Raw genomic sequence first — 24,871 nt, 5'->3', positions numbered from 1 at the left:
ATTGGTGCTGTTGTGGATAGTGTAGTTGACTGGCAAAAAAATACAGAGAGTAATAGATCAATTGTACGTATGGGTGGAGAAATGGCAGATGGAGGTTAACCGGGACAAATCCTGTACCTTGGTAGTCCAAATGGAAAGAGATAATACTGTCAAGGGCAATCTTAGCAATCTTGATGAGCAGAGGGATCTTGGGGTCGAAGTCCGTAGATACCGGAAAGTAGCTACACAGCTTGACAGTGTGGTTCAGGAGGCTTACGGAACACTTGCTTTTATTAGTCGAGGCATTGAGTTCAAAAGTCAAGAGGTTATGCTGCGACTGTCGGGCCACATCTGGATATTCCATACATTTCTGGTTGCCCCATTACGGAAAAGATGTCGAGGCTTTGGAAAGGGTGCAAAAGAAGTTTACCAAGATGCTATCTAGATCAGAAGGCACGCGCAATGGAGGTTATAAGATCATTGGATGCATAGATAGAGTAGACAGACTATCTCTTTCCTAGGGCCTGCATTCGGATAGAAGTGTAATCTCAAAGGAGATGTGAGGGGCAATATTTTACACGGAGACTGGGTGGTGCCTGGAATGAGCTTTCTGGGTTGATGGTACAGTCCGACACCTTAGGGATTTTTAAGCAACATTTCAACAGGCACATGAATGTGAGGGAAATAGAAGGATATTCACATTCTGTAGGCAGAACAGATCGGTTAGTCATTTGATTGTCAGTTTAAATAGTTCAGCACAACATTGTGGGCTGAAGGGTCTTTATATAAGGATGTAATGTTCTATGTTCTATGATAGAACCATGCATGATTTCAATAATTCCCCCTGTTTCTGGCCAGCCTTCCCCCCTCAGCTCTAATGAAACACCATCGGAATGAAGCGATAGCTCTCTTTCTCTCTCGTCAGGTATTAACGGACCTGTTAAATATACCAAAGGTAATCTCTTTTTATTAGGGATATCCTTCCTCAGCATTTTTTAGCTGTAGAAATTGTTTTTTTTTTGTTCTTTCGTTACCTTAAGACCATAAAAGCAAAAGACATAGGAGCTGAATTGGGCCACTGCTCTGCCATTTGATCATTGCTTATCGCTTTTCTTCTCAATTCCATTCTCTTGCCCTCTCCTGTAACTTTTCAGCATTTGACTGAACAGGAACCTAGCAACTTCCGCCTTATCTACACCGAATGACCTGGCCTCCACAGTCGCCTGTGTTGTGCTAATGAATTCAACATATTCACAACTCTGAGGCTAAAGGAAAACCCCCTCATCTCCGTTGTAAATGCACGTCCCTCTATTCTGAACCTGTGCACGTCGGTGCTAGACTATCCCAGATAGAGGCAACATCCTTTCCAATCCCAGTCCATCTGTGCCTTTCAACATTCGATAGCTTTCAATGAAATTACACTAACCACACCACCCCCGTCTAATCCTTGAAATTCCAGCGACTACATGACCAGAGACGTCAAACGGCACTAATATGGCGAGCCTGTCATTTCCGGAATCATTTTTGCGTTTTCCTGAACCTTCTTGGAAACCAGTCAAACGGCAGTACATTCTTTCTTTGATAATGGCCCCAAGACTGCTCACGGGACTCCCAAGTGTGGTGTCACCAGTCCCTTATAAATTCCCAGCGTGATATGTTTCTTTTTTCTCTTTTTGTCCTCTCAGAATGAATGCTAAAATTGTATTTACATTCCTAATCACAGACTCAACCAGCAAGACCGTTAGGGAGTCCTGCACGAGGTCTTCCAAGTCCCTTTTCACCTCGGATTTTTGAATTTTCTCCCCTTTTAGTCTACGCTTTTATTCCTTTTACCACAGTTCATGATCATGTTCTTCCCGACACTGTATTCCATCTGCCACTTCTTTGCCTATTCTCCTAATTTGTCTAAGTCTTCCTGCAGCCCCTTTGCTTCCTCAACACTACTTGCCCGTCCACTTATCTTTGTGTCATCTGCAAAATTGGCCACAAAACCATCACTTCAAATCATTGAAGTAGAACGTAAAAATAAGTGGTTCTAACATTGACCACTGTGCAACACCACCAGTCATCGGCAACCAATCGGAAGAGGTTTTGCTTATTCACACTCTTTGCCTCTTGTCAATCTGCCAATGTTCTACCCATGCTAGAATCTTCTCTGTAGTACCATGGGTTCTTAATTGCTTAGCAGCCTCATGTGCGGCACCTTGTCAAAGGCCTTCTGAAAATCAAATCCACAACATCCACCGTTTCTGCTTTGCCTGTCCTACTTGGTATTTCGCCAAATAATTCCATAAGATTTGCCTGGCAAGATTTCCCATAAAGAAACCCATGTCTATTTTACCATGCCTCTGGTACCCTGAAACCTCTTCCTGAACAAGCGACTCCAAAGTTTTCCCAACCACTGAGGTCAAGGTAACTAGCCTATAATTTCCTCTCTTCCCCCTCGCTCACTTCTTGAAGAGTGCAGTGACATTTGCAATTCTGCATTTCTCTGCAACTATACCAGAATGTAGTGATTCTTGAAAGATTATTATTACTCCACAAACTATTCAGGTACCTCCTCTGAACCTTGGGGTGTAGTCCATCTGGTCCAGGTAACTTACTTGCCTTCAGACCTTACAACTTCCTGGGCACCTTCTTCCTAATAATAGCAACTACGTTCACGTATTCCCTCTGACACTTCCGACCATACGGTGTGCTGCTAGTGTCCTCTACAGTGAAGATACTGCAAAGTACTTAATCAGTTCTTCCGCCATTTTCTCGTCCCTCATTACTACCGTTCCAGTGTCATTTTCGGGAATTTGATATCTACTCTCGCTTTCCTTGTAATCTTTGTATATCTGACAAAAACAAAATACTGTTGACATCCTCTTTGTGTCATTGAGTAGATTCCTTCACATTTCAACTTTTCTCTCCCTATGGCTTTTCAGCTGCCGTCTGCTATTTCTCAGAAACTGCCGAATCTTCTGACTTCCCACTAACTAATCTAATTACATAGGTGATTTCTATCTGAAAGACTGCTGACATTTTCGAAGCGTTTGTATTTTCTTTTTACATTTGCCTTCTTCCAAACTTAAGAGATCTCAGATCGTTGTCCAAGTTTATCCCTCACTGTGAACCCATTACTTTTGGTATTGGGAAATGTGTTGAGGGTTAACCTGGCTTCTCAGATGAATTGACCTCACATCAAAAGCATTATGACCATGTTTCATTTCATGAAAAGGGAACCGATAGTCCTTTCGAACGTGATCGACTTTGCAGGCTAAAACAATTGACAATAGTGATTGGTCTCGTTTGCATTTCGTACACTTATAGCTGCTTTCAACTGCTTTATTCGACCATGTGAGATTTTAGAGAGCCGAAGGTGCAATGTCCAAGTTCAAATTCTAATTTTATTGGCATAAACATGGATCAGAATTAATGAGACCCAGGTTAACATATTCTGACAGGACTTTACTCTTTAAAAACTTATAAAAACAAAATCTTGATTTGAACTCCTCCCTCTCCATACTTGTCTATCTTCCAGCCTAACAACTCCTCTGCATGTGCAAGTAGACAAACGGCTAGGAATTGTAGGATTTGAGTAAGAATAAGTATGTTTTCAAGTGGCAGGCAGTGGCCAGAAGAGATACTGAAGGAATCAGTAATCCATGCATTCTTAATATATTTTCATGTCGAAGATCAGAAAAATAAATGTAATATCTGCGGTTCTGCTAACAACACAACTGTACAGCAGGGGTCCCCAACCTAGTTTGCAACGCGGACCGGTTTCTTATTGACAATATTCTTGCGGACTGGCCGACCTGGTGGAGGGGTGGGGTGTAGGGTTACCAACGAATACGTTGTGTTTACCTCGAGATAGGCTACAATGACCATGAAGACTTGCGTGGGCACCAGTGCGCATGCGTGACTTGCGCATGCGTGTACGTGCCGATTTTTTTTCTACAAATCGTTTTTGGCGATTCTGTACGGGGGCGGGGTGTTAATCACGACCGGAATATAGGTGATAAGTGGCTAATACACTGAATTTCATTTCTAAAAGGGTTTATCTAACAAATTTAATATTAAGCACACAGCGCATATCTTCCTTGCATGAATAAGTCAATTATAGGGGAGGACAGGGGAGATTGAAGTAAGTATTGAACGAACTTCCAGTGGAAGTGGTAGAGGCAGGTTCGATATGATCATTTAACCTTAAATTGGATAGGTATATGGACAGGAAAGGAATGGAGGGTTATAGGCTGAGTGCAGGTCGGTGGGACTAGGTGAGAGTAGCGTTCAGCACAGATTAGAAGGGCAGAGATGGTCTGTTTCCTTGCTGTAATTGTTATATGGTTATATAAGTCACTTATAAGTCAATAGCATCATAACATTTTAAGTAACATTTGGATATTAAACACACAGCACATATTTCCCCGCGTATAAATTAATTGCAACACACAAATATCGCTGAATCAGTGGGAGCCCTGGGCTGAAAACTTGTTCCCTTCAACAACACGGTCATATCGAGGGGTGATGGGAGACAGCGATACTCGAAGTGGGTTCCCTATGTCCAGTCTATTCTGCAATTTAGTTTTTGTTGCATTCATTGCAGAGATATGTTAGAAATGGAAGCACCGTTTTCAGTGCTTTTGTGGCTATCTCAGGATATTTAGCCTTGACTTTGATCCAGAATGCCGGCAGAGATGTTATGTCAAACATACTTTTAAGTCCGCCTTCATTTGCAAGCTCGAGGAGTTGATCTTCTTCCTGTGCTGACATGGATGACGCGCGGGTAATGACCTCGTGTGTGTTCAAGCTCAGCAGTGGGTGAGGGGGGATGAGGAAAGGTGAAGCTGACTCATATCGCCAAATCATATCGTTTCCTCGCGGCCCGGTAGCACATGCTTTGCGGCCCGGTACCGGTCCACAGCCCAGTGATTGGGGACCACTGGTCTTTGTTACGTACCCCGTAACTGGGTTGCCAAACCAGCAGAAATGGATCACTCAGTTGGAGTCTGGATTACTAGAACTAAGAAAGTTTTATTAAAGAAACAAGCAACACAGTACTCTAATCAAAAGGATAATGAATGCAACAGTTCAGCAATGATAAACATGCATGTACACAGAATTAAGATAACAGGATCAATCAAGCTCTATCGTTGTCTAGGGGTAAATGCCCAGTTTCAAAGTGACGCAAAGTTCAGTTCAGTTTAGTTCAGTTCAGTTCGCAGACAGTGGAGGGAAGGAGAGAGAGAGCAAAATGAATGAATATTCAAAAGGGCTTCCACACACAGACCTTCGCAGTCAGCTTTCGGGCGAGCCCTTTGTGATGTCATCTGAGGTCACTGACCGTGACCCCCTCCGTTTCGAGATACGATCGTTTCTCTGCGGTGAACCCGGCACCCAGGCAAGGGTGGACACACACCAGGTTCCCGCCGATCATGCCTTTCCACCCTGTGCGTCTATGGCCTGGTCCCGCAACCGGCCTTCCAAAACTTCCCACCGACTTGTGAGAGACGCACCGCTTCCAGGGTCTCGTTACCTCGGGTGTCGTGTGTGTGCTGCCTTAGTGAACCTGTCCCTTTTTATCCCCCTGCTGGGGTATCGCCTGTCCATCACTTCAAACAGTTCAGGGTTCAAAGGGGGAGCCGATCTTGACAGCTCTCTCCTTCTGTTACTCTCTCTCCCGTCCCTTCATTACACATCTCCCAATGCTGCTCCATTGTTTTCCTTATCTCTCTCTCTCCTGAAGACAGGTGGCAGACCAACTACTGATCCCACTGGTGCCAGCACAGGACAGCTACATCTTAATCTATGTGTATTCTTGTCACACTTCCCCCCTTTAAGGATTTTTACCGGGGGTAAAAATTACAAACATGAATACATTATTTGGTACACACAGATATACATCTTTATCAGCTATTTGGCTAATACAGCGAGTTTGAAGTTGTCAACACCTGACAGACAGTCAGCCATCACATTTTCTGTTCCTTTTATATGTGTTATTAATAATCCCTCTTACCAGGCTCCAACTTAGCAAACTTCATAGTGGCCAAAAACACTGATGAATTGCGATCAATGTACCTCTCATTGGGTTTCGTCCCGGACCACAATAACAAGGGTCGTCCCATTCCGACTTAGTTTTCTCTCGCAAGGGCTTAGTCGGAGGGGGAGGGGTGGTAACCGCAGAGTTACTGCAAAACTTCCTACAGTACCCCACCATCTCCAAGAGCCTTCTGAGGGTCCTCTTGTCTGTCGGGGTTGGGATGTCAGCGATAGCCTGCACCGTAGCTTGCATCGCCGCCAGCTGCCCCTGTGTCACCACAATTCCCAGGTAAGTGACCTTCGTGTGGCCGAACTCATTTTTTCCAAGGTTCACTATCAAGCTGGCTTCAGACAGCCGTATTACATCGCCAATACACACCTCTGTGTTCGTCAGCCCTTTCGTCACTGAATTACCCAACTGTCAATGTCCTGGAGGGGCCAACATTGTCCAGAGTCTCAGCAGGACAGCCCACATAAATACTGTGGTACCAGAGCAGATTGGATGTTGTGAACTCAATGAAGACCTTCCCATCTTCACCCTCTTCCCTTCCTAATGCCCCTTCTCCCATGGCCCACTCTCCTCTCCCATCAGATTCCTCCTCCTTCAGCCCTTTAACTCTTCCACCTCTACCAGGGGTTCCCAACCTTTTACTTGCCATGGACCAGTACAATTAAGCAAGGGGTCTCAGAGTGAATGTGGAGAGGATGTTTCTTATGGTAGGGAGTCTAAGACCAGAGGACAGCCTCATAATAGTGAGGTGTCCTTTTAGAGATGAATAGGAAGATGAGAAGAAAGTTCTTTAGCCAGAGAGTGGTGAATCTGTGGCATTTATTGCCACAGTCAGCTGTGAAGGCCGAGTATTTTTGTATATTTAAGGCAGAGGTTGGTCAGGTCATGAAGGGATAAAGGGAGAAGGCAGGAGATTGGGGCTGAGAGGGAAAATGGATCAGCCATGATGAAATGCAGAGCAGACTAATGGCCTAATTCTGCTCCCATATCTTGTGGTTTTAGGATATTGGGAACCCCTGACCTAAACACTTCCAGCTTCTAACTTTATCCATCTTCCCCCATACCTGGTCTCACCTATCACCTGCCAGCTTGAAGTCCTTCCCTCCATGCTCCCAACACCTCCCAGTCTTATTCTGGCTTCTTCCCAGTTCCTTTCCAGTCCTGATGAGGGGGTCTCGGTTTGAAACATCGACTCATTATTCCTCACCAGAGTTGCTGCCTGACCTGCTGAGTTCCTCCAGCACTTGGTGTGTGTGTTGTGGGTTGGAAGCAAAATATGCTTGACCCTGATGGACTGAGAGAGACACAATCTCCACCTACTGGCTGTTTATTAATACGTAAACCAGTACAGGAAAAAAAGAATTGTGGTCAGCATAGAGCAGACATGATTACATCGCACGGCAGGGCAGGCTTCTGACAACCAAGTCCAGCTCCTGGCCTTCACGTCTGGCTGAGCTACTAAGATTGGTGGAACCGTTTCTACTGACAGGAGAAGGCACCTAGGTGGGTTACTGACGCCTTAAAACAAGTTGCTTTGGGCTGATGCCAAACTATCGACCTCTGCCATTCCTTTGCATTCATCTGCTGCGTGGAGAGAGCTAGCCTGCTGTGTGGGCAACAACTTGCTCTCCGTGTTGTACTTCCCTGGCTTTCACATCATGTAGACAGCTAGGACACAACATCCATGGTCCATTCCGACCAATGCAGAACCTCCAGGCCTAGCTCATTAACAGACTCCTTCAGCGGACTGGAGGACAGCCTCCATATGAAAGACCGGAAGAACTGAAGACATTGGAGTAGAGTTAGGCCTTTCAGACTATCGAGTCTGCTCCGCTGTTTCATCATGGCTGATCCATTTCCCTCTCAAACCCATTTTCCCTTTAACCTTTGACGCCCTATCTAATTATTTGGTGATGCGTTGCCTGAGCTGCCTATTCAAACATCCAATGTCAGTCCATCCTTTCTGAGATAAGGGGCCCAAAAATGCACACAAGACTCCAGGTGAGGCCTCACTACTGCCTTATAAAGCCTCAGCATTACATCCTTACATGCAGAAAGACTGGAATCCTCTCTCTCACTCACACTGACACCAAGCTGTCTGGCCAGGGCAAACATCTGCCAACAGGTTTGGTTGTTAACTTGAAATCCAGCTCACGTTCCCAACCTCCGAACCAAAGCCCTGCTTGTGCTGAAGGCTAAAGCAGTGAAAAGACCCGTTGGCGTGACCCTCCGACGTTCCTTCAAAGATATCCCTGCAGCTGAGGGCAGGAGTCCTTTAATAGAACATACAACAGTATAGTACAGGAACAGGCCCTTCGGCCCTCAATGTTGTGCCAGAACAATTAAATTAGTAATCAAATAGCTAACTAAGCTCATCTCTCCTGCCTACACAATGTCCATATCCTCCCATCTTCCTCACATTCATGTGCCTATCTAAACGTCTCTTAAAAATCTCTAATGCATCTATCTCTACCACCACCGCAGGCACCCACCACTCTCTGTGTAAACGATCCGCTCTCACATCTCTGAAATTACCCTCACTCACCTCCTCCTCTCCTTGGACTCCCCGCTCTGGTTCTCTGCCTGCTCTGGATCTTCTCATCTCGAATTGCCGACGGGACATCGAATTCATCACTCCTCCACTCCTCCACTGAATGCACTGCCCTCTACTCTCCCCGCACCAATCCCAACCTGACCATCAAACTGCCTCCAAAGCCAGTCTATCCTTCCTCAAGTATGGAGACCCGAACTGCATGCAGTACTCCAGGTGCAGCCTCACCAGTACCCTGTACAGTTGCAGCATAACTTCCCCGCTCTTCAATTCAGTCCCTCTAGTAATGAATGCCAATACTGTATTCCATTTGCTTTTGTGATAGCCTGCTGCACCTGCAAACTAACCTTTTGTGATTCATGCACAAGTACTCCCAAGTCCCTCAGCACAGCAGTATGCTGGAAATTTTCACCGTTTAAATAATAATCTGCTCTTCTATTTTTCCTAACAAAGTGGATGACCTCACATTTACCAACATTGTACCCCATCTGCCAGACCCTTGCCCACTCACTTAACCTATCGATATGTATCTCTCTGTATCTTCTGCACAATTTACTTTTCCACTCAATTTGGTATCATCAGCAAACTTAAGCGATACACTACACTTGGTTCCCTCTTTGAGATGGTTAATATATATTGTGAACAGTTGCGGGCCCAGCACCGACCCATATGGCACCACTGCTCACCACTGATTGCCAACCAGAGTAACACCCATGCATCCGAACTCTGCTTTCTTTCAGTTAACCAATCCTGTATCCATGCTAATACATCACCCCAACTCTTTGCATCCTTATCTTATGGATAAGTCTTTTATGCAGTACCTTATCAAACACCTTCCAGAAATCCAAGTAAATAACGTCCATCTGTTCCCCTCTATCCACTGTGCTCGTTATATCCTCAAAGAACTCCAGTAAGTTTGTCAAACAGGATCTGCCCTTGCTGAATCCATGCTGCATCTGCCTGATGGATCCATTTCTTGCCAGATGCCTCGCTATTTCTTCTTTAATGATAGCTTCAAGCATTTTCCAACTACAGATGTTAAACTAACTGACCTGTAGTTACCTGCATTAGCCTACATCATTTTTTGAACTGTGGCGTGACATTCGCCGTCTTCTAATCCACCAGAACCTGCCCACAGTCCAGAGAATTTTAGTTTATTTTCTTTCCTTATTCCCTTTCTTTATTAATTGCTTGATGGGTCTTTGTTGCTGTTTGAAATTTTCCCAGTCTTCCAGTTTCCCACTACTCTTGGAGGCTTTCTATTCACACGCTTTTAGTTTGACGCCTTCTTTAATTTCCTCAGTTATCCAAGACTGGCTCTCCCCACCCTTACTGTCCGTGCTTTTAACTGGAATATACTTTTGTTGAGCACCGTGAAAAATCTCTTTGAAAGTCTTCCACTGCTCCTCAATAGTCCCACCATATAGCCTGTGTTCCCAGACTACTTTTGCACCCTCCATTTGTATGGGAAACTCAGTCATACTGTGATCACTCTTTCCGAGAGGATCCCTAACTACAAGATCACTAATCTTACCTTTCTCATTGCACAGGACCAGATCTAAGATAACACATTCTCTTGCAGGTTAAGTAACACGCTGTTCAAGAAAGCCATCATTTATGCGTTCAATGAAGTCCTCCACAAGACTGTCTCGACCAATTTGATTCACCCAATCTCTGTGCAAGTTAGTCTCCCATGATAACTGCTGTTCCATTCTCCCGTGCCTGAGATATTTCTGTTTACTGCCTGTGCCACTGTAATGTGATTATTTGGTGGCTGATCGACAACTCCCACTAGGGATTTTTTTTCCATTACTGTTCCTAATCTCTACCTAGATGGACTCAACGTTCTGCTCCTTAGATCTTATATCGTCTCTCACTGTCGCACTGATCTCATCCTTACAGCGCTACCCCACCTCCCTTACCTTCCTGCCTATCATACCGTATAACCTGATATCCTTGGATATTTAATTCCCAATCTTGACTTAGCTGAGAGGTTGCTTTGAGCTGAGCTGTAAATCATCTACAAGATGTCAGCTCAGCTGAAATCATCTACATCTCGTAGATTAAATGATTCGTCCCACCTAAGACGACTTAGCACGTCAACCAAGAGAATGGTTATCAAACTGATTGTTCATTTGTATCAATAGTCCATTGACTTGGCCGGAATGGTTATCAAGCTGATTGTTCTTTGTATCCATAGTCCATTGACTTGGCTGGAATGCTTATCAAATTGATTGTTCTTTTGTATCGGTGGCCTTATAACCTCTGACAATTCTGACATCAGGCAGTGAATTAGTTGAACTGCTGGGGAGATCAGAAAGGTTCTCTCCCTGATGTCAGGTCCAAATTCACTCACCGGCTGAGCTCGAAGAACTAAACGGGTGGAAAGATAAGTAACGATCTTTTTGTACTGTTGTTATTTGATCCAGCAAAGTTACGTTTACAAACCTCCTCTGCACCTTTCCAATCCTGAGGCAACCAGAACGCGACACAATTGTGTTGTGGGTAGTGGGGAACTGGTGTGGGATCAGAAAGAGGGCGATAGGATTGAGGAGGGATTATAAAGGGGTAGTAGAGAATGTGGTTAAGAGCATAAGATGCAGATCAGAATTAGGCCACTTGGCCCATCAAGTCTACTCTGCCATTTCATCATGGGTGATCCATTTTTCCTCTCAGCCGCAATCTCCTGCTTTCCATATAACCATATAACAATTACAGCACGGAAACAGGCCATCGTGGCCCTTCTAGTCCGTGCCGAATGCTTACTCTCACCTAGTCCCATCTACCTGCACTTAGCCCATAACCCTCATTCCTTTCCTGTCCATATACCTATCAAACTTTTTTTTAATGACAAAATTGTACCTGCCTCTACCACTTCTACTGGAAGCTCATTCCACACAGTTACCACTCCCTGAGTAAAGAAGTTCCCACTCTTGTTACCCCTAAACTTTTGCCCCTTAACTCTCAACTCATGTCCTCTTGTTTGAGTCTCCCCTACTCTCAACGGAAAAAGCCTATCCAAGTCAACTCTATCTATCCCCCTCATAATTTTAAATGCCTCTATCAAGTCCCCGGTCAAACTTCTACGCTCCAAACAATAAAGACCTAACTTGTTCAACCTTTCTCTGTAACTTAGGTGCTGAAACCCAGGTGACATTCTGGTAAATCTCCTCTGTACTCTCTCTATTTTGTTGACATCCTTCCTATAATTTGGTGACCACAACTGTACACAAGACTCCAAATTTGGCCTCACCAATGCCTTGTACAATTTCAACATTACATCCCATCTCCTATATTCAGTGCTCTGATTTATAAAGGCCAGCATACCAAAAGCTTTCTTCACCATCCTATCCACATGAGATTCCACCTTCAGGGAACTATGCACTATTATTCCTAGACCACGCTGTTCTACTGCATTCTTCAATGCCTTACCATTTACCATGTATGTCCTATTTTGATTAGTCCTACCAAAATGTAGCACCTCACACTTATCAGCATTAAACTCCATCTGCCATCTTTCAGCCCACTCTTCTAACTGGCCCAAATTGTCTGCAAGCTTTGAAAACCCACTTCATTATCCAAAATGCCAACTATCTTAGTATCATCTGCATACTTACTAATCCAATTTACCACTCTATCATCCAGATCATTAATGTATATGACAAACAACATTGGACCCAGTACAGATCCCTGAAGCACACCACTAGTCACCGGCCTCCAACCTGACAAACAGTTATCCACCACTGCTCTCTGACATCTCCAATCCAGCCACTGTTAAATCCATTTTTCTACTTAAATATTATACCTAACGATTGAACCTTCCTAACTAACCTTCCGTGTGGAACTTTGTCAAAGGTCTTACTGAAGTCCATATAGACAACATCCACCACTTTACCCTTGTCAACTTTTCAAGTAACCTCTTCAAAAAATTCAATAAGATCTGTCAAACATGACCTTCCATGCACAAATCCATGTTGACTGTTCCTAAACAGCTACCCTGTCTATCCAGATAATTATATATACCATCTCTAAGAATATTTTCCATTAACTTACCCACCACTGACGTCAAACTCACAGGCTGATAATTGCTAGGTTTACTCTTAGAACTTAGCAATTTACTCTTAACTTTACTCTTAGAACACCTCCACCACCATCGCCAGCAGCTCATTCCACGCACTCACCACTCTCTGCATAAAAAGCTTAGCCCTGACATCTCCTCTGTACCTACTTCCAAGCACCTTAAAACTGTGCCCTCTCATGCTAGCTGGGAAAAAGCTTCTGACTATCCAAACGATCAATGCCTCTCATCATCTTATACACCTCTGTCAGGTCACCTCTCATCCTCCGTCGCTCCAAGAAGAAAAGGCCGAGTTCACTTAACCTATTCTCATAAGGCATGCTCTCCAGTCCAGGGAACATCCTTATAAATCTCCTCTGCACCCTTTCTATGCTTTCCACATCCTTCCTATAGTGAGGCGACCAGAACTGAGCAGAGTACTCCAAGTGGGGTGTGACCAGGGTCCTATATAGCTGCAACATTACCCCTCGGCTCTAAACTCAATCCCACGGTTGATGAAGGTCAATACACTGTATGCTTTCTTAACCACAGAGCCAACCTGCACAGCAGCTTTGAGCATCCTATGGACTCGGACCCCAAGATCCCTCTGATCCCCCACACTGCCAAGAGTCTTTTTCTTCATTAATCTTTTCATTGATTTAAAAAAAGCTTAAATACAAATCAAGAGGAGAATTCATTCAAATATATATATCGGTAACAATATAATCCAAGATTAAGATAGACATTGTCAAAATCATAGATATTGTTAAACTAGTATAAAATATATAATAAAAAATGAAAATAACAATTGTCTTAGCAGTTTATGAAGAGAAAGGAAAAAACATTGGGTTTTAAATGAAAAGGAAAAAGAACCCACTACACTAAAGAAACAAAAAAAAAGAGGACTGGGCAGTCCATTTTCAGGATACGATCAAGAAAGAAAGAAAGACTTTCTGATGAAATCTAAAACTTTGAAAAAAAGACTGAAAGAGTAATAAATAATTAAATGAAAATATTGGATAAAAGGTCACCGTATTGCTAAGAGCCTTACCATTCATACTATATTCTGTCATCATATTTGACCTACCAAAATGAACCACCTCTCACTTATTTGTGTTGAACTTCATCTATCACTTCTCAGCCCAGTTTTGCATCCTATCAATGTCCCGCTATCCACACTATCCACAACCCCGCCAACCATTGTGTCATCAGCAAATTTACTAACCTAATCCTCCACTTCCTCATCCAAGTCAATTGGTGGCCACCAAGAGGTCCTGGTTTCTTCTGCTGAATGGACTGTAGGTGCTCGTCAAAGTGGTCTCCCAATCTGGGCCGGGTCTCACAGGTGAAATGTTGCCTCACCTGGAAGGACTGTTTGGGCCCCGAATGGTAGTGAGGGAGGAGATCCAGGGGCAGCTGTGGCACTTCTCCTGGTGGCCACCAATTTTAATTCTACCTCCCATTCCCATTCCAACATGTTGGTCCATGGCCACCTCTACTGCTGCGATGAGGCCACACTCGGGTTGGAGGAACAACTCCTTATTCCGTCTGGGTAGCCTCCAACCTGATGGCGTCAACATCAATTTCTCCTGCTTCCGGTAATGACCCCCCCACTTCACCATTCTCCATTCACATTTTGCTCCCTCACCTTATCTCCTTACCTGCCCATCACCTCCCTCTGGTGCTCTTCCCCCTTCCCTTTCTTCCATGGCCTTCTGTCCTCTCCTATCAGATTCCCCCTTCTCCAGCACTTTATCTCTTTCACCAATTTCTCAGCTCTTTACCTCACCACTCCCCATCTCCTGGTTTCACCTATCACCCACAACCTTGTACGTCTTCCCCACCTTCTTACTCTGATCTCATCTTTTTTTTTCTAGTCCTGATGAAGCATCTTGGCCCAAAACGACAACTGACTGGTACAAGCTGACAGGAAGGTGACAGTAACTCAAATCACCTCACGTTACAACAGTGGTGTGCAGAAGAGCATCTCTAAACACACATGTTGAACCTTGAAGTGGATGATGAAGAATACCATTTTCACAATACCAGTAATATTGAAAAAAAATATAACGTTGACTTGCAGTCTATGCAGAGGTAAACATCATGGTACCTGCAGCTGCCTAAATTGACATACAGTGGCAGGAAAACGTTTGGGCACCCCGGTCAAAATTTCTGTTACTGTGAATAGTTAAGTGAGTAGAAGATGAACTGATCTCCAAAAATCATAATGTTGAAGATGAAACATTCTTTTCAACATATTGAGCAAGATTAGTGTATTATTTTGGTTTTGTACAATTTTTGAGTGAAAAAAAGGAAAGGAGCACCATTGAAAAGTTTAGGCACCCCAAAAGATTTGAGTTCTCAGATAACTTTTACCAAGGTTCCAGACCTTAATTAGCTTGTTAGGGTTATGGCTTGTTCACAGTCATCATTAGGAAAGACCAGGTGATGCAAATTTTAAAGCTTTATAAATACCCTGACTCCTCAAACCTTGTCCCAACAAACAGCAGCCATGGGCTCCTCTAAGCAGCTGCCTAGCACTCTGAAAATTAAAATAAATGATGTCCACAAAGCAGGAGAAGGCTATCAGATGATAGCAAAGCATTTTCAGATAGCCGTTTCCTCAGTTCGTAACGTAATTAAGAAATGGCAGTTAGCAGGAACGGTGGAGGTCAAGTTGAGGTCTGTAAGACCAAGAAAACTTTCCAAGAGAGCTACTCATAGGATTGCCAGAAAGGCAAATGAAAACCCCTGTTTGACTGCAAAAGACCTTCAGGAAGATTTAGCAGACTCTGGAGTGGTGGTGCACTGTTCTACTGTGCAGCGATACTGAAGAAATATGACCTTCATGGAAGAGTCATCAGAAGAAAACTTTTCCTGCATCGTTACCACAAATTTCAGCATCAGAAGTTTGCAAAGGAACATCTAAACAAGCCTGATGCATTTTGGAAACAAGTCAATGGTAGAATTGAGTTTTCTTCAGTTGGCAATTCTTCTAGAAGTGCCAGGATTTGTTTTCCTCAAAGACCATTTCTATATTTTAAAGATTCTTTGCTTCCTGCAGGGAGGAGGTGTGAGGCTATTTGGCTAACCATTGGTGGGAAGGTAATTTAGATTAGGAATCAATTAAAGCCAATTGTATGGACAAATGTCAACTTTCCCCTTATTATTCTTTTGCCTCGGAGAACAATTTAGAGTGATTTCTTTTTTTTAATCCTAACTTGCCCAAAGAGGTGAATATTAATGCACTGGGATCACGAATGTAATTCTGTGTCGTTTTCTTTTCTGTGTACATTGGAACAAAAAGTCTGTCAGACACAACTGTTTCATTCAATAAATCACAAGACCCACCCCAACTGAAATTTGTGGCCAATGATTATAATCAATGATGGGAAGGTTCAAATAATGAAGTGCTTCAAATATTTGGGATAGCATGTTTTAATTAGTTTTAAGCAGTGGCTGATGTCATCACAGTGGGTCATGACATCACAATGGCTGATGTCATCAGTGGCTGATGACATCACAATAGCTGATGACATCACAGTGGCCAAATCAGAAACCATGAGAAATATTTTGATATCAGATAAGAAGCACAAACTGTTGTGTCTCAGTCTTCAGCTAGGAAATAATAGAGAGCTAAAGAGGTGATAACTCCCGAACAAAATGGGGTTGAGATGGACCAGATGCTTGCTCAGGCAGGATAAAGAGGAAAGATCTCAGGTAATTCCAAACTTGTCAGCAAGTGTTCAGTGTCCAGCTGGCCCCCGTTTTTTGGAACGTTCACTTTACGACTCCTCGCTGTTGTGAAAGACCAAATTAGTTACCGGTTTTCGCTGACAAGAAGGTGTTTTCACTATTACAAAAAAATGCAGCATGCACCCCGAGCAGCGAGAGTGGTGAAAATAGCGTTCAGCGTTTCTTGTGAAGCGAGCCGTTATAGAGGCAGCGCGCACCCTGAACAGCGAGAGTGGTGAAAATAGGGTTCAGCGTTTCTTGTGAAGCGAGCCGTTATAGAGGCAGCGCGCACCCCGAGCAGAGAGAGTGGCGAAAATAGCGTTCAGCGTTTGTTGTGAAGCGAGCGGTTATAGAGGCAGCGCGCACCCTGAGCAGCGAAAAGTGAAATAGCGTTCAGCGTTTGTTGTGAAGCGAGCCGTTATAGAGGCAGCGCGCACCCCGAGCTGCGAGAGTGGCGAAAAGCCAAGCTTCTTCCCCGGGAACTACACTCAGCATCTCAGCATTAAGCTGCCATAGCTTTGAACTGCGTGAGATTTTCGCTACAATTGACAATGCTGCAATGATTGCAGAAAAGTATGACTTTAACTTTGAAAGGGCACGTAGGTTCAGGGCAGGTTTGCAGGATGTTTTGAGTGCTTACAAAGAACTGTCTGATAGAAAGATGTGTGAATGTTCCAGCGTGCTGGCTGTCTTCTTGACTCTGCTAAGTGAAACTACGCTGTACATCAGTGGTCCCCAACCTCTGGGCCGCGGACCGCTACTGATCCGCGAAGCATGCAGTGGTGCAGCGATAGCCGGAACGCACCCAGAAAAAAGCCAAAATAAACAAGCTAATTAATTAGGTGCTGCCTGGCATGTAAATGTCGGCCCAGATCAGAGACGATGCAATCAGCACCTAATTAATTAACACACATAAAAATTGCTGGTGTACGCAGCAGGCCAGGCAGCATCTATAGGAAGAGGTGCAGTCGACATTTTGGGCCGAGACCCTTCGTCAGGACTAACTGAAGGAAGAGCTAGTAAGAGATTTGAAAGTGGGAGGGGGAGGGGGAGATCCGAAATGATAGGAGAAGACAGGAGGGGGAAGGATGGAGCCAAGAGCTGGACAGCTGATTGGCAAAAGGGATATGAGAGGATCATGGGACAGGAGGCCTAGGGAGAAAGAAAGGGGGAGGGGGGAAGCCCAGAGGATGGGCAATAATGGATGGGGTACGAGGGGGAGGTGGAGCATTAACGGAAGTTAGGGAAGTCACTGTTCATGCTATCAGGTTGGAGGCTACCCAGTCGGAATATAAGGTGTTGCTCCTCCAACCTGAGTATGGCTTCATCTTTACAGTAGAGGAGGCCATGGATAGACATATCGGAATGGGAATGGGACGTGGAATTAAAATGTGTGGCCACTGGGAAATCCTGCTTTCTCTGGTGGACAGAGCGTAGGTGTTCAGCGAAACGATCTCCCAGTCTGCGTCGGGTCTCACCAATATATAGAAGGCTGCATTGGGAGCACGAGACGCAGTATACCACCCCAGCCGACTCACAGGTGAAGTGTCGCCTCACCTGGAAGGACTGTCTGGGGCCCTGAATGGTGGTAAGGGAGGAAGTGTAAGGGCGTGTGTAGCACTTGTTCCGCTTGCAAGGATAAGTGCCAGGAGGGAGATCGGTGGGGTGGGATGGTGGGGACGAATGGACAAGGGAGTCGCGTAGGGAGCCATCCCTGTGGAAAGCGGAGGGGGAGGGAAAGATGTGCTTAGTGGTGGGATCTCGTTGGAGCTGGCGGAAGTTACAGAGAATTATTTGTTGGACCTGGAGGCTGGTGGGGTGGTAGGTGAAGACAAGGGGAACCCTATCCCTAGTGGGGTGGTGGGAGGACGGGGTGAGAGCAGATGTGCGTGAAATGGCAGAGATGCGTTTGAGAGCAGAGTTGATGGTGGAGGAAGGGAAGCTCCTTTCTTTAAAAAAGGAGGACATCTCCTTCGTCCTGGAATGAAAAGCCTCATCCTGAAAGCAGATGCGGCGGAGATGGAGGACTTGCGAGAAGGGGATGGTATTTTTTCAAGAGACAGGGTGAGAAGAGGAATAGACCAGATAGCTGTGAGAGTCTGTCGGCTTATAGTAGGCATCAGTAGATAAGCTGTCTCTAGAGATAGAGACAGAAAGGTCTAGAAAGGGGAGGGAGGATTCGGAAATGGACCAGGTATTCAAGGACTCGGCAGCTAACCTCAATGAGTATGCCTCAGCTGTCACAGACTTCTTTGGAAATGCACGGAGAACTGTGTGTCTCACAAGACGATCCGGGTATTCCCTAACCGGAAACCATGGATGAATTATGAGGTCAAATCCCTTTTAAAGGCTAGAGCTGCGGCTTTTAGGTCCGGGGATACCAGTGGCTACACAGAATCCAGGCGTGAACTCCGGAAAGCCATTAGGGGCGCCAAGAGGCAATATCGAGCCGAGTTGGAAGCCCAGGTTAACCAAAGGGATGCCAGTAGACTATGGCAGGGTCTAAATGAGATCACTGGGCACAAAGAAAAGGCTGGGAATTTCTTGTGTGATTCTTTCAAGGGTAACATGTTTGAGATGAACATTAAACTTTGAGGGTTTGGGCTAATAGGTTGCAGCAGGTTAGTGAAATATATGGAAGGATATAATGGGATGCATTGAAAGGGCAGGGAGGGGGCAATCCAGTGGATGGATGTACAGAATTTAAGTTGCTGGATGTTAAATGTTTGCAAGCTTCCTGCCCATCTAATCTTTATTTTATCAAATCAGAAAATACTAACAGCTCGGGAACTAATCTATTTCCATTCTCTTGCCCTTGTGCAGTCTGCTTCCTCAGAAGACAGTGCCCCTTCATCAAACGAAGCTGATAGAAAGACTAACACCAGCCCTAGTTTACAGTCATGCCAAGGATCCTGCAGCTCGTCTGACGAATCTGTATCCATGACACAATCAGGTATGAAGTTTCTGACAGCTATGTGTGAGCTTTTCAGTATTTATACTCGGTAGGTACTCACAGAATTCCATGTAAGCACAGCTAACATTACAGCTCAGTACTGATGGGAGAGTCTCAGCAAATCTAGTTGCTCATGAAGGGTTGCAATTGTCCATATCAGCAGAATTGTATTCAGCTGCAAACTGTAATCTCGAGGCCTGGTCTATCACTCCTTTTGACCATTACTATCAAGCTAGGGACCAATGCCAGTTCAGTGGTGAGTATAGAAAGAAGTTTTACAAGTTGCATTGGGTGGATCTGAACTGAATAGAGCTGCTACACAGAACCATCAGCTTGTTAAATGGCAAAAGCAGCATGCAGTAAACAGATGCATCACACACAATGCTGGAGGAACTCAGCAGGCCAGACAGCATTAAAGGAAAAGAGTAAACAATCGATGTTTCAGGCCGAAAACCTTCACGACTGGAACGGAAGGAAGAAGGAGTCAGAAAAAGAAGGTGGGGGAAAGGAAGGAAGAGATACAAGTTGGCAGGTGATAGGTGATACTGGGAGAGATGGAGCGGTTAAAGTAAAGAGCTGGGAAGTTGATTGGTGAAAGGGGTAAAGGGTTAGAGTAGGGGGTATTTGATAGGAGAGGACAGAGGACCATTGAAGAAGGGAAGGAGGAGGAGCCCCAGTGGGAGGTGATGGGCAGGTAAGGAGATGAGGTGAGAGAGGGAAACGAATGGAGAGGAGGAGGAGGCAGTTACTGGAAGTTTGAGAAATTGACGTTTGTGCCATCAGGTTGGAGATCACCCAAACAAAAAATAAGCTCTTTGCCGCTCCAACCTGAGGGTGGCCTCACAGTGACAGGAGACCATGGACTGACATAATGGAATGGAAAGTAGAGTTGGAATGGCTGGCCACCGGAAAATCCCGCTTTTTGTGGCAGATGGAGCGAAGCTGCTTGACAAATGTCTCCCAGTCTGGTCTGATCAATATATAGGAGGCAACACTAGATACTATAGGTGATCCCAACAGACTCACGGGTGAAGTGTCGCCTGGCGTGGAAGGGCTGTTTGAAGCCCTGAATGGTAGTGAGGAAGGAGGTGTAGGGGCAGGTGTGGCCCTTGTTCTGCTTGCAAGGATAAGTGCCAGGAGGGAAATCAGTGGGGAGGGATGAGTGGACAAGGGAGTCGTGTAAGGAGTGATTCCTACGGAAAGATGTGCTTGGTGGTGGGCTCCCTTTGGAGATAGCAGAAGTTGCAGAGAGTTACGTGCGGGATGCAGAGGCTTGTGTGGTGATAGGTGAGGACAAGAGGAACCCTATCCTTCGTGTGGCGGCAGGTGGAAGGGTTCAGGGTGATTTGTGCAATGTGGTTGAGGGCTACGTTGATAGTGGAGGAAAGGAAGCCCTTTTCTTTGAAGAAGGAGGATATCTCAGTTGTTCTGGAATGAAAAGCTTCATTCTGGGAGCAGATGCAGTGGAAATGGAGGAACTGAGGCCAGGGAATGGCATTTTTGCAAGTGATAGGGTGGGAAGATGTCTTGTCCAGAGAGCTGTGAGAGTCAGTGGGTTTGTAAAGAGTATCAGCAGATAAACTGTCTCCAAAGATGGAGACGGGATCGAGAAAGGGGTGAGAGGTGTCAGAAGTGGGCCAGTTGAGGGCAGTGTGGAAATTGGAGAAAGTTGAGGAAATTGATGAGCTCAGCATGGGTGCTGGAAGCAGGACCAATGCAGTTATCTTTGTAGCGTAGGAAGGGTTGTGGAGTGATGCCCGTTTAGGTTCGAAACATGGACTGTTCCACGACTGTTAACTCTCTTCCGTAGCTGTTGCCTAGCCTGCAGAGTTCCTTCAGCATTTTCTGGGTATTACTTTGGATTTCCTATATCTGCAGATTTTCTCATCTTCAATGAAGAGTTCAGCAGTTCCCCAACCAATGGATCTGATCAAAGTTCTGCCACCCTGGATCACACAGTCGTGATGGTGATAGGTTAGCTAACATGAGGACACTTCTCCAGTGAAGATCCCCACCTTCAATTAAACCAGAGCCTGGAATGAACTTTGTGAAACTATATTCAACTCGAAGAACTGAGTGAATGATGCATCTGTGCTTCCTCCCAAAGTCCTCACTGTTATAATGGTAGTTTTCAGCCAAATCAAAGAATGAGCGAGTAGCAGGAACAGCAATAATAATGAAAATGGACAACCTCCGATGTGTCGTGCTTAAAGTTGCACTTCAGAACTAAATGCCTAGCAAGCCAAGCATATCCAGTACAGGTCTGTCAGTGGCAACTACATGTCCCTAGTTACGTTCTATCCACCAAAAACAGAGTATATCCGATCTGGCTAATTACTGTCCAATCATAAAAGTAATGGGAGGTGTCACCAACTGTGCTCTTAAGGGACATTTGCTCTTCAGTAATCTGTTCCCCCATGCCCATTTTGACTTTCCAGGGTCAGAGTTAGTGCAGTATTTACAGGTGATTTGAGTGACTGCCTTTAATGAGGCTGTATTTGACAGGGTGTGGGATTAAATAGCCCGAATCAAATTGAACTCTGGAAATCAACATGAAAACTACACTGGCAAGATTTGTACCACACAAAGGAAAAGGTTTAAAAGCAGTGGTCAGTGAGTTCTAGCTTTGGTTAGTGAAATGTTGCATGTAATCTATTTTGCAGCAAGTGTTTCTCTGCCTATTGATGCAATGCTCACCATTAGCTTCGATTTTTTTAAAAATCTGATTTTATATTTAAATTGTTTCCTGATGTTTCCCTGCTTATGATCTCAATGAGTCCACAACTGTATTTGCTGTTGAGAGTGTGAGCCACGTCTCCAACGAGGCCGTGACTCTGGCCGGTCGGTGTCCGACGAGGTTGGGGCTTTATGTGCGTAATTGGTATTTTGGGGGATATCAGTATTTCTTTCCTTCCCTGTTTGCCCTTCATCCATTGGCTTACTGGGCCAATTAAGAAGACATTTAAGAGTCTATTGCCTTGCTCAGCTGTGTGTTAGTAGTATTCTGAGCTTTAAGAGTGCATTTAGTGAGTTATGGATCTGATTGCACTGTACAGTGACAGCTTTTGATTATATTTACGGGAGAATGGTACCAGGAGGACAGTGTCAAAATCAAAATGCATTTCCTGCCACTGGGGATCTCAGGACATGTGTGATAAACAAAACAAAATCGTATGTGAGAGTTTCCATTTAATTCTGGCAGCTATTAATGCATTGAATCAGGTGGATTTTAATTCGAAATTTAAGCTTCAAGTAGCAATAAATGAATAGAAACTGAGTAAAATTGTTAGTTGATTTCACCCCGCTGAGGTATGTATTTTGAATGATAAATAATTGGTTGAATTGGAAGCTATTACCTATTATAACTTTGATTTGATTGCATCCTGAACAGAGAAAGCATCTGAGCAGAGTGATATCGAGGGCAGGATTCATGCACCTAAAGATGATCTGAGGAAACATAAACCTATTGTAAACAAATTGAAGAAAGGGCAGAAGCTTCGGAAGGAGAGATTGAAGGCACAGGAGGTCAGTCTCATTAACGAACTAAGGGTAAGATTGTCGTCGTACTCACCTTGACTGCCCTGCCAGTCTTTGATTAGGGCAATAAGAACGTTGTATGTATATACTACCCCAAAATCAATTTGCTATCCACAATATTCATTTTTTAATTTGGAAAATTGTTGAGGAAATTCAGTAACACACATCAAAGTTGCTGGTGAATGTTTATGTGTGTTGCTTGAAATCCTAGCATCTGCAGATTTCCTGGTGTTTGAGGAAATTAAGTGCATGATTATTCAAAGGACTTGATCTACCTTTATTCTTTTTGTTTCTGTTCCATTGCTGGAAAATCCTTTATATCACCCTCAACTCATTCTTAAGGCCCTTTGCATTGCTATATTGCTTCTGACTTTCAAAAGTCTTTGAAAAGTATGCAGCATTCAATAGTGCGTTCGGTTGTCTTTCCCCAGTTGCTGCTATTCTCCTGCTTTGTATCTGCTATGTTAAAGCAGCAGGAGGCAATGCTTTCTGAAAGTTTGGGGAAATCTGGATTGTTGCAGTCTTTACAATTTATTTTTTACAGCATTTAGCCAAATTGATTTGCCATCCTCTGAATATTTTCAGTTGTCAGCCTTGATTAATTTACCAACTAAAATTGGATTGATTAAGTTGAAAATGCTTTTGCTGATTTGTTGAGTTTGCAGCCACTGTCTTCGTATGCCGATGGAAAGCTGTTTCCAATATCCTGAGACATATGTGAATTTTGGACTGTACTTCATATTGGTTTCCTTCAGGTTTTGGTGTTTTGTTAATTGTGGCTGGTTGGTGGGTGGGTGAGCTGTAAATATTTTGTGTGTAAGGTGGGGTTGGGGGTTTCGATGTTACTGTCACTGGTCTGTTTTGCAGGCGAGGGGGTCGGGGATTGTTATTGTTTCTTTTCTTTGTCGTACTGATGGTGGGGAGAGTTGGTGTCTTTTCTTTCATCAACTCTCATGGTCTTTCTGTATTTCAGGGCTATCTGGAGAAGACAAGTATCAGAGTTGTACGTGCATACTTTGACAATAAAATGAACCTTTGAACATTTCACCGTTTTCTTTCTCTTGTATTACCAGTCCTGTGACGAATCGATTAAAAGGACTCCAGCAAAACTAAGCAAAGTGTCCAGTTCCACCAAACCACAAATCAAAACCCCTTCCTCCATTGCTGCTGAGAAGCCCAAGGCTAAACCACTTTCTCTACAAAGGTAATGTCACTGGGCAATACAGCCTTAGTTGGAAAAGGACTTCTCAGAATATTGGTAGTATCACTGTTTTATAAGTTAAACATAATGGGATGCCTTCTCCCCTATTGAAAGTACTTATTTTTAAATTAGGTTGCACGTGACTGTTGTTCATTTATTTAGCAGACTTCTTTAAAGAGTAGTACAGTATTTTCTACTGAGGAGGTGGAGCATGAAACAATGACAGTGACTTTTGAAATATTATTTCAGTAATTTTGTTTCTCTCTTTTTAGACACTGCTTCACCTGCTGAATATTTTGTCATTCTCTTTACATTTCCAGCATCTGTGATATTTTGATTTCTGTTTTCAAAAAGTTTACTAAATTTCTAGCAGGTTTTCTTTCAAGAGCTGATTGTTCCATCCAGTGACATAATTCATTCTATTCTGCAGTTTAATGATAATCTATGATATTTGCTGTGCTCCTGAGTCTGTGGGATTTGGCTCAGAAATGTTGTGAGTGGCTTGCTGTAACACGCACGGAATCAGGCAGAATTTGTGAAAAGAAAAGCAGTCTGCAATGTCGATCTGCGATCCTTCGTCACTGCAAAATTCCAAAGACAATATGATATTTATCTGCCAAGCTCTTAAGCTCAAAATTAGTTTTCTACTTTTTGTTTTCAGGGCTGAATCTGAAAAGAGCTGGAAATCGCTTCCTGAGGGTGAAGGATCTAATGTGTCATTGAGTTGCTTTGTTAAAAAGGGTACGTCTGCATCTCAAAATGTTCTCTCTGTAAACACCTGAGATGACACATTCCAAAAACACTTGATAAAAGAAAGTTTT

General features: G+C 44.1%; 1 protein-coding gene across 1 annotated transcript in view; it reads left to right on the top strand.

The window, feature by feature from the left end:
- Positions 1-24,871, top strand: part of LOC140203620 (serine/threonine-protein phosphatase 2A 65 kDa regulatory subunit A beta isoform-like) — an 88,184-nt gene that overhangs the window by 9,386 nt on the left and 53,927 nt on the right. The window contains exon 4 of the mRNA XM_072269668.1: positions 22,704-22,861. Coding sequence (XP_072125769.1) covers positions 22,704-22,861 — 158 coding nt within the window. The remainder of the gene's footprint in view (positions 1-22,703; positions 22,862-24,871) is intronic.

Source organism: Mobula birostris, chromosome 10 (assembly GCF_030028105.1).
Source record: "Mobula birostris isolate sMobBir1 chromosome 10, sMobBir1.hap1, whole genome shotgun sequence".
NCBI classification, from domain to species: Eukaryota; Metazoa; Chordata; class Chondrichthyes; order Myliobatiformes; family Myliobatidae; genus Mobula; species Mobula birostris.
This window is presented reverse-complemented; position numbering and strand designations above follow the sequence as displayed.